This window comes from Pediculus humanus, genomic scaffold, assembly GCF_000006295.1.
Source record: "Pediculus humanus corporis 1103172107592 genomic scaffold, whole genome shotgun sequence".
NCBI lineage: Eukaryota > Metazoa > Arthropoda > Insecta > Psocodea > Pediculidae > Pediculus > Pediculus humanus.
Genome location: NW_002987206.1, coordinates 234987 through 244622, shown reverse-complemented (window position 1 = coordinate 244622; position 9636 = coordinate 234987). Strand labels below are relative to the sequence as shown.

Here is a 9636-nt window from a genome sequence, read left to right as displayed (position 1 = left end):
ATATTACACATACATATGCAAAAAAAAAAAATTTTCCAATACCATCCGATCATCCGTGATCCAGGTACCGAAACACTTTTATTTTTTCACAAATTTCTATCCACATTTTTTTCTTTTATTTTCCACATTATTACTATTATTATTATTATTATTAACACTAATTTTTTTTTTTTTAATATCACATCTGAAAAAAAAAAAAAAAAAACAAATTATATGTATATATATATAGAAATTAAAATAAAAAGTGAAAATATAATAATATATATATATATATATTAAATGATTGGTAAAAATATACTTACTTACGCTTCTGCGCCCTCAAGGGATCAAATGAAAAGGCATTACGTTTTCCTTTTTTTTTTTTTTCTTTTTTTTCCTTTTTTTTTTTTTTTTTTTTTTACTTTTTCCAGTTAAAAATTAGTTGTAAATGAGTGTGTTTGGGCCAAGGTCCTCTGGAACCGAAAATTAATTCATGAACTAGAGCAAAAGGTCAAGTTTTGATTTTTTTTTCTTTTCTTTTCTTTTCCTTTTTTTTTTTGTGTTTTTCAAGGACGTGTATGTAATCGTCACTGATCCCCGGTGAAAATAATAATTTCACTTGCAACAAAATAAAAAAAAATGAAAAACTATTAAAAACAAAACAGAGTTTAACGATTAAATAATTAAAATTAATCAATAATATTTATTTTAAATATTTATAAACCTTTTCCTTTTTAAATTGCTCCCAAGATAATTGATTTAAACGTAAACAATTATTATTATTATTGTTTTTTTTTCCCTTTTACCCCTTTAAAAATGTCTTGCACGAAACACTCCTATTTAAATAAATAAAATTAATTTTATTATTTAAATGAGAAAAAATTATTTTATAACATTTTTTGAATTTTCTTTTCTTTCTTTCTTTCTTCTTATTATTATTATTATATTATTATTAACATTAAAATTCCTAATTAAATATTAATAATATAAAAATTTATAATTTTACTCCTGTTTTTTTTAACAAAAAACATAAGAATATGATTTGTATATCATAAACATTTTATACAATATTCATTTCAAATTAATAATGAGATTAAAAATTTTCTATTATTTAATTAAAGGGGGAAACGATAAATATTTAAGGTATCTTTAATTAAATATTTAAAGTGAAAAACAAAACAAATTCAATGATCAATAATCTCAAAAAAATTAATGAATTTTTTTAATTTTCCAATGACTTCCTAATAAATAGTACATATTTGATTTTAATTCAATTAATTATATATAAAAATAAATATAATTTTATTTGAATAAAACATTAAAATCCTATTTAAAATGATTTAATTTTCAACAAAATAACTTTTGATTTTATTAAATATGAAAAAGAGGTAAACATCGATATTAAAATTACAAAAAAAAAAAAAATTTTTTTTTTCTAAATTCTAGGTAATCCGTTTTGTTAATATCAATGTTCACTGGTATCATTGAGTATTAGTAATTTGTAAAACATTACTAAAAACTAAAATAATAATAATATATATATAAAAAAACACAATATTAACATCTTACGTACTAATAAATAAATGAAAATACCTTTTTTTTAAAGCTAAACAATTTAACCAAAAAAAAATTAAAAAAATAAAATAAAAAACGTTATTTTAAAATTTCAGTTAACTCCGACTTGTTTGAAGAAAATCGACCGCAATCTAATGTATTTTCTACTAGCGCTAAAAAAAACCTGGTGGTGAAAACAGTGAACTAATTAATCGTGGACGCAGAATCACTTTTTACCTCCCTTTTTTTTTTTTTACGATAACGAAATTAAATAAAAACTATAGATAATAACAATTTATAAAAACCCGTAAAACATTTCCAATTGATATAATTAAATAATGCTAAAAATTTACAAATCGTCATGTACTTTTTTTTTTTTAAAAAACAAATTTGCAACGAGAAGCAAAATACATATATATTAAAAACATTATAAAAAAACCAACATTTTTTCAATATACTTTAAAAAAATATATGTATATGTATATATACATAAAATATTTGTTTCTGAAAAAATAAATTACAAATAATTATTGTATATTCATAAAAAAATATATATGTACATTCATGCATATATATAGTCAATACATATTTCAAGCAAGCAAAATTACACACTGAAACAAAGTATTTAAAAATCGTAAATTAAATTATAAACCATATCCAAAACCTAAATTTAATTATTATTAACATTTAAAAAAAAAAAAAAAATGTTCTCACGGCCTTTTTTTTTAAAAAATAAAAAAAAGCTTATGATTATTTTTGTTTTCCATCGAGTTCTTTTAATGCTTTTCTTAATATTTTTCCAGATGTGGTTTTAGGGATTTCTTTTAAAAATTGAACACCTCCTTTAAGTTGTTTGTACGAGGATAAATTCTCCTTAACGTAATTTTTAATTTCACCTTCGGAACATTTTTCATTTTCTTTCAATACTACAAAAGCTTTTGGAACTTCCCCTAATCCCGGATGATTCACGCCAATAACTCCAGCATCGGCAACTTTGGGATGACTTCTAATGAATTCTTCCAATTCAGCAGGAGCAACCTGACAAACGAATTATAAACAATACTATTTTGCATATTCAGTTTTTCAAAATTGTTTTTAAATAAATTTGAAATTTTATACCTGAAATCCTTTTACTTTAATAATTTCCTTGAGTCTGTCGTTAATAAAAAAATCAAATTCTTCATCGTAGTAACCGCTGTCTCCAGTTTTAAGCCAACCATCCTCATCTAAAGTGCTACGATTTTCTTCCAGACGATTTAGATATCCTTTCATTACCTAAAAAAAAAAAAATTTATCTTTAATTTTGCACAACTTGACATTTTCAGAAGAATGCTATAATTCAATCTTACCTGAGGACCTTTAACATGAATTTCTCCGCTTTTTCGAGGTGGTAAAGATTTTCCAGTATCAACATCTACCACTTTCATTTGAGTTAAAGGAACCGGATGACCTATTGAGGAATATTTATGAAACCTATCTTTATGTGATATAGTAACAATAGGTGAAGTCTCTGTCATTCCGTAACCTGATTAAAATAAAACAATATTCAAAATAATTTTAAAAACTTAATTTTTGAATAGTTTTTAATAGCGTAATGTTCTACCCTGAGAAAAATCAACATCTTTTCCTTTTTCCATTAGTTTATTTACATCTTTTTCACCACATGGTCCGGCACCAACAACTATATGTTTAATGAATTGTAAATGTTTACGTTCCACAAATGATGAACTTCCGAGGAAAAAAACTAACGGAGGTACCAAGTAGGCAATTTTAATCTAAAATGTAAAAAAATATTATTATTGCCGCCATGTTAAAACTTTAATAAAAACAACCTTTTTCTTTTCACAGGTAAAATAAAAACATTTACTTTTTCTCGAACCAATGTCTCTAAAAAAAGTTTTGGGTCAAATTTAGGCAAAGTCACAAGTCGTGCTCCATCGCTGATAGCATCTAATGTAACTACAACCATACCGTAAATATGAAACATTGGTAAAACTCCAAGTATTGAACACTCAGAAATGTCTGAAAACAAAAATTACCATCATTTTTATATATATATATACTTATTATATGACTCAATCTTATTATGAAAAACAAAACCTCTTGTCGATGTGATTTTCAATTCATTAGCTGATTTAAATTGCAACAAATTAGAAACTATATTTTTATGAGTTAATTGTACTCCTTTTGGAAGACCACTGGTACCGCTAGAATAAGGAAGAACAAAAACATCGTCTGGACTGCTTACAGTAGAATGAAACTCTTTTGCTGACAAATCATCAATCAAGTCATTAAAATCTATTAATCCTAAAACAATAATTTTACACCATTATTTAAAATATTTAATTAAAACCTTAGAACAAATAAATTTTATAGTTTTTTTTTTTTTTTTTCAAAAACTTCTGATAAAAAATTAGATTAAGAAAGAAAAAAAAAAAATTTTTATGGCACACGTACCTTGAGGTATTTCATTTTCAGGATGACTTTTAACAATAACAATGGGTATATTAATTTTTAATAAATTTACAGCAGTGATACAATTTTCTTTTGCTTGGGCAACGGTGAAAATCACTTTAGCCTTTGTCTCTTTTAATTGATGAGAAATTTCGGCTAAAAGTAAAAGAAAAAAATTAATGAACATTTACTTACTTGTAAATATTTAATGAAACTTTAACTTTTTAAATTAAAAATTACACAAAATAATTATAATAAGTAAACCAAAAATTTTTAACTAAATTTACCAGCTGTGTATTGGGGATTAAGAGTTGTAACTATAATTCCACTCATAGAGCAAGCCATAAGTATGGTTGGATACTCGGGACAATTAGGAAGAATCACTGCAATCAAATCTTGTTTTTGAAGTTTAAATTTTTTCAAAAGCATGTTTGCAACAGATTTAGATATTCTATAAATATCTTTGTATCTAAGTTTTTTTTGTATCAGTGCACATTCCTAAGAGCAAATATAAAATTTATTTTCCAACATGAATAAAAAAATATTTTTCGTTTAAAAGCATTGAACTTACCACAGCAACTTGTTCTTCCCATTTTCCAAAATTAGAAAAAATAAATTCATGAATTGGAATATCTGGGATGTCAAGTTTTGGATAACATGATTCAACAATAGGTCCATTATTATAAATTAAACAATTTTTTTTTTTTTCAAATTCATCATTATTCCCTGATTGTGAAGAAAAATATAAAACGGAGGATGCATGATTTTTTTTTTTACTAGAAAATAAAAGTTTTTCAGAAACTCTCCAACTAATTTTATGGAAAACTTGCAGCATTTTAATCACAATGATTGATATTGATAAAATAAATCTAAAACAAAAGAAAAAAAAAATAATAATTTCAAGGTGATTAGAAAATAATATAAATTATGCAAATTGAAAGTAATTTTAATATTACCTTGATAAGAATAATGTAGAAAAGTTACAATCAAACAATTGTTTTTTTTTTTTTTTTCCCAATATTTTATTGAAATTAAATTATTGTCATTGTAATAATTTGTGTAAAATATCTATAAAAAAAAAACATGTTTAAATAATCAAAAATGTTTTTTTGAAAGAATAATCAAAGCACAACTGATAAGTAAAACAATAGATAATGGAATATTAAAAAAATACTTGAATGAATTAAACGTATGACGCTATTTACATCAACATTGATGTAAAATATTTTTAATAATATATTTATTTATATAATTTAACTAATAAAATAAATCGAAAATTTAATAAAATAAAGAAATTCGTTGTAAATTACATACCTATATTGGTTTGATTTTTCCTTTTTTGTGAAAGATACAATTATGTAATAAAAAAAATTGAACTTTGGCATTAATTCAGGTACTTATTTATGAGACGTTTAAATAATAATAATAACAAGCTATTTCATGCTAATAACGAAAACAACAACGTGTTTAAAATAATCATAAAAATAACGAGTCAGTCATTTTACACATGATGCATTTTAATTAAAAAAAAACTAATAGAAAATGTTTTTCATTTTAAAAGTTTACTTTTTACATTAAATAAACTATAGTTAAACATTATTATTAAAATGTTAAATTATTAAATATATAATTTTTTCATTCAAAATTTATAAAATTTTCAATTTAAAATGTTAAAAAAAAAAAAAAAAAATATGAAAACAAACAAACAAACAATAATTTGAAAAACGTTTTACCATTTACCATTAGTAAATATGTTACCTTATAAGTCTAATATGGATTAAGTATAATTTCACTGTGTGTGCGCCCTCTTGGTGAATAATTTTGAACTAAATTTTTTGTCCTACGATACTGTGTCGCGTGCCAAAATTTTTTTTCCGTTATTTAAAAATAAATAAATACACCATTTCCATCATAAAAATATAATTCATATTAAAACAAACACGAAAATTAAACTGTTATATTTTTAAATATATTAATTAACTTTTTTTTTTTTTTACACATGTTTATTTATAAGGTTAAAAAAAAAAATAATAATAATAATAATACAAGATGGAAGACAAATTTTACGAGTTGATAAAAAAAATGACCGTTATTGAAAACAATGTTTTTTTTTTTTTTTTTCATGGGTGAAATAAAAAAAAAATAATAATAATATTAATAATTCAATATAGAATTTTAATTTAATGAGAACATAAATTACATTAAGGTTTCCATAATAATAATATTTTAAATGCATAATTTGATTTAGGTAAATAAATAAATACAAACAGAAAAAAATATTCACCATATTTAAATAAATAAATAAAAATTAACATTATTATTATTATTTTTTTTTACTTTGAAGAGTATTAAATATAAAATAAAATATCTAATTAAATTAAAAATGATTAAATCAACAAAAAAAATATAATTTTTTTTTAAAGAGAAATAAAAATAATTTATCATTTTTTGTACATAAACATTTTGATTGATACATAACTTTTTATTGTTTTAAAATTTTAAATATTTATTTATTGAATATTTATATAATATCAAAATAAAACACAATATATATATATATATATAAATTTAAAAAAATTACAAAACAAACAAACAAACAAACGTTTGTTTTATTTTAATTATATTTAAAAAAAAAAAAAATTAAATGCAATTGTTAACTAAACAAAAAATTTTCTCATAACATTTACAAATATATATATATTTTTTTTATTTAATAGAATTTATATAAATAATATTTTTTTTTTTGTAAATAATTAATTAACGAGGAACAATTATTTAGTTTAGTTTTGGTGAAATTACTTTTATCACAATTTATTAAATGTATTACATTTAAAATAAAATAATAAAATAATTGAAAAATTATTTTTTCTTTCAACAGTAGAATTCAAATTTTGGTGCCAATTTAAATTCAATTTCTTCATTTTTATACATGTCCAAAACCTAAAAAAAAAAAAAAAAAAATTTAATGTATAAATTTATACTTTTTTTCCATGTTTGTTAACAAATAATTATTTTCCTACATTTTGTAAATCTTTTGTCAATGCCTCCAACTCTTTATCATGTCTCGCTTTTAATTTTTCAACTTCTTTATTCTGTTTCATTTTTGCCATTCTTCTTTCATCCATAAATTTTTTCGTATTATTTTGTTTCTTTTCCCTAAGCCTTCGATCTTTTTCTCCTTTCGGTTTCAGCGTTTTATCATTTGACTTCTTTCATCGTTTCGACGGATATTTTCGCTTGTCGTGAATTCATTTCTTTTATTCTCTACAATAGAAAAAAAAAAAAAAATAATGATAATAAGGAGGTTGAAGAAAATATAGAAATTTTAATAGAAAAAATAAAAAACCTTTCGTGTTTGGCTTCGATTTGTTTTATTTGAGATGCTTGTGATGCCTTCATTAATTTTTTTAATATTTCTTGCTGATCTAGAACGTGTTGCTTTAATAATTCCCATTCTTCTTTTCTATGTCTCTCTTGCATTTCGCTCCATTGTTGAGTTTGTTCATTAACAAGTTTTAATATCATCGGATCTGATGTTAAATCGTTTTTGCTAAAAAAAAAAAATAATAATAATTTAATTGGTGTGTAGCAAATAATAATAATGTTTGACAGAAAACTACTCACTCTCGTCCTTTGACAACTTTCTCAACGGCCGAACATTGATTTTTTTCAATGAGTCCTTTTTCTTTCATCTGTTTTTTTTTTAATATATCAATTTCTTTTTGCTGTTTTTTAGCAGTTTTTTGAAATCCTTTTTCCGATTTTAAAACATCCACATTGATTGGCTCCAATTTTAAATCTTCCACTAAAAAATGAATAAAATTTTGAATTATTCATTCTCTTATAGAATTAAAACAATAAAAAAATTAAAAAAACCTTTTTTTTCTTCTTTTTTATCTCCGGATTTGCTTCCTTTTTTTCCACCCGTTCCCACACCTTCTCCATCCTTCAAATCTTTTATGTCTGTTTCCTCGATTCCCATGGCTTTCATTTGTTGGGCTCTTTTTTCTTGCGCTGACATAAAAGCTCGCGGATCTGACAAAGCCGCCATAAAATCTGTTGTAATAATAATAATTATTTTTTTTTTTTTGTGATTTAGAAAAACAAACAAAAAAATTATCTTTAATAAGAACTTGCCTTCAAAACCATCAGGAACGTAAATTTTTAATTCAATATTACAAAAAAGCATCGGCAATGACATCGGAAAATTAGCTTCCGTTCTCAGGGATATATGTCTATAACCAGCTTGTAAACCGTCCAATGGTAAAATCCTTTGACCCAACAATCTTCCATTTTCATCGTAAACCCCGAATCGAAGTACAGCCAAATCGGGAAGGACGACCTGGAAAAATAAAAATAAATTTAATTATTTAATTTAAAATAATATTAAATATTAAAATTTAAAGTGAATAAATTATTACTTTTCTAAATAAAAAAGGTTCTTCGTTGTATACTGGATTCAAACCATTTGAGGGAACCAATCTCGTTCTAAATTCTTTTCTGATTGTATCGGTGGGTAATCCGTACATATCTACTTCGACGTATGTACCTATTTTTCTGTCTGATAAAAATTGACCGGCTATCACCTGTAATTATTACAAAATTAATTATTAATCTCAAAATATTTACTGAATTAAGAAAAAAGAAAAAAAATTTACCTGGACGGCACATTGCGCGGCTATAACTCCGTCCACGGGACTTTCTGCGAAAGGATCAAATGACCTATCGCTGCGTCTCATGAAATCAGGTTTAAGTAAATAACCACAATTTCCATTGTATTCGAATTTTCCCTGATTAAGTTGCATCGGAAGATCCGCTGTTTGAAAATTTAATGATACCATTTGGCAACCGGCGTTCCAAAATACCTGAAAATACCATCGAACATTTTTGTACATGGTAGCAAAAGAGAATAATGAGATTAACTCCCTTAAAAATTATTTAACAATAACCTGAGGCATGTAATTTGAAGAATCAGCTCTTGTACCTTTTGGATAAATTCTTGACATTTGCCTTTTGTTGTAATTAACAAATTCAATTGCTTGAGATTTAAGGTATCCTAATCCAGCTGTTTCCACAAAAGAAGACATGTTGTAATGTATGTTGTTTTCTAAAAAAAAAAAAAAACAAAAAAATTATTTTTTAAAAAGTACCATCTTTCGATATTTATTAAATGAAAAGAGGTTAGTAAACTTACTATCAGCAACGTCAAAACCCTGAAATTTAATTGGTTGAGCGTAGTTGACCATAGATGAGAGCCAGGGATGAACGTTAGTCGTTGATCCAGTATATTGGATTTGAACGGGAGGAATTTCGGGAATTTCACCAACAATATCACCAACTTCTTCCTGTCAACAAAATTTAAAAGAATTTAATAAATTTGCATTTGATAAATTTTTTTAAAGAGCGACTTTTTATACTAAACTACTAAATACTTTTAAATACTTAAATACTTTTTTTATACTAAACGTATAAAATGTAAATTAACCTTTTTTTCTTCGGGAATCGGTACAATCGCAGCTCTGGCATCTTCTTTTGGCTCATCGTCTGATATTATAAATTGACCCTGAAGAAATAAGTCTAATTCTTGCTTTTCGACTTCCGGTTTTAATCGTTTATTTTTAATCAATATTTTTCTCAATAATTTATTTG

The 9636-nt window shown here is 23.8% G+C and overlaps 3 protein-coding genes across 3 annotated transcripts in view; all 3 read right to left on the bottom strand.

Moving 5' to 3' along the window:
* Nucleotides 1–2283: 2283 nt before the first annotated feature.
* Nucleotides 2284–4822, bottom strand: Phum_PHUM231290 (luciferase, putative; the record flags this gene model as incomplete). Its single annotated transcript, XM_002425956.1, has 9 exons — nucleotides 2284–2571; nucleotides 2653–2808; nucleotides 2883–3058; nucleotides 3137–3308; nucleotides 3401–3555; nucleotides 3634–3840; nucleotides 3991–4143; nucleotides 4275–4485; nucleotides 4559–4822. 9 exons carry the CDS (start codon nucleotides 4820–4822, stop codon nucleotides 2284–2286), a joined length of 1782 nt encoding a protein of 593 aa, XP_002426001.1.
* A 2036-nt stretch (nucleotides 4823–6858) lies between these two features.
* Nucleotides 6859–7112, bottom strand: Phum_PHUM231280 (uncharacterized protein; the record flags this gene model as incomplete). Its single annotated transcript, XM_002425955.1, has 2 exons — nucleotides 6859–6927; nucleotides 7008–7112. The coding sequence occupies 2 exons, from the start codon at nucleotides 7110–7112 to the stop codon at nucleotides 6859–6861; spliced, it is 174 nt and encodes a 57-aa protein (XP_002426000.1).
* A 73-nt stretch (nucleotides 7113–7185) lies between these two features.
* Phum_PHUM231170 (1-phosphatidylinositol-4,5-bisphosphate phosphodiesterase, putative) overlaps nucleotides 7186–9636 on the bottom strand; it is a gene marked incomplete at both ends in the record, with an annotated part of 6590 nt that continues 4139 nt past the window's right edge. Inside the window, 10 exons of the mRNA XM_002425954.1 lie at nucleotides 7186–7249; nucleotides 7334–7537; nucleotides 7612–7792; nucleotides 7924–8043; nucleotides 8125–8329; nucleotides 8409–8573; nucleotides 8646–8852; nucleotides 8937–9094; nucleotides 9182–9332; nucleotides 9473–9550. Coding sequence (XP_002425999.1) covers nucleotides 7186–7249; nucleotides 7334–7537; nucleotides 7612–7792; nucleotides 7924–8043; nucleotides 8125–8329; nucleotides 8409–8573; nucleotides 8646–8852; nucleotides 8937–9094; nucleotides 9182–9332; nucleotides 9473–9550 — 1533 coding nt within the window. The remainder of the gene's footprint in view (nucleotides 7250–7333; nucleotides 7538–7611; nucleotides 7793–7923; nucleotides 8044–8124; nucleotides 8330–8408; nucleotides 8574–8645; nucleotides 8853–8936; nucleotides 9095–9181; nucleotides 9333–9472; nucleotides 9551–9636) is intronic.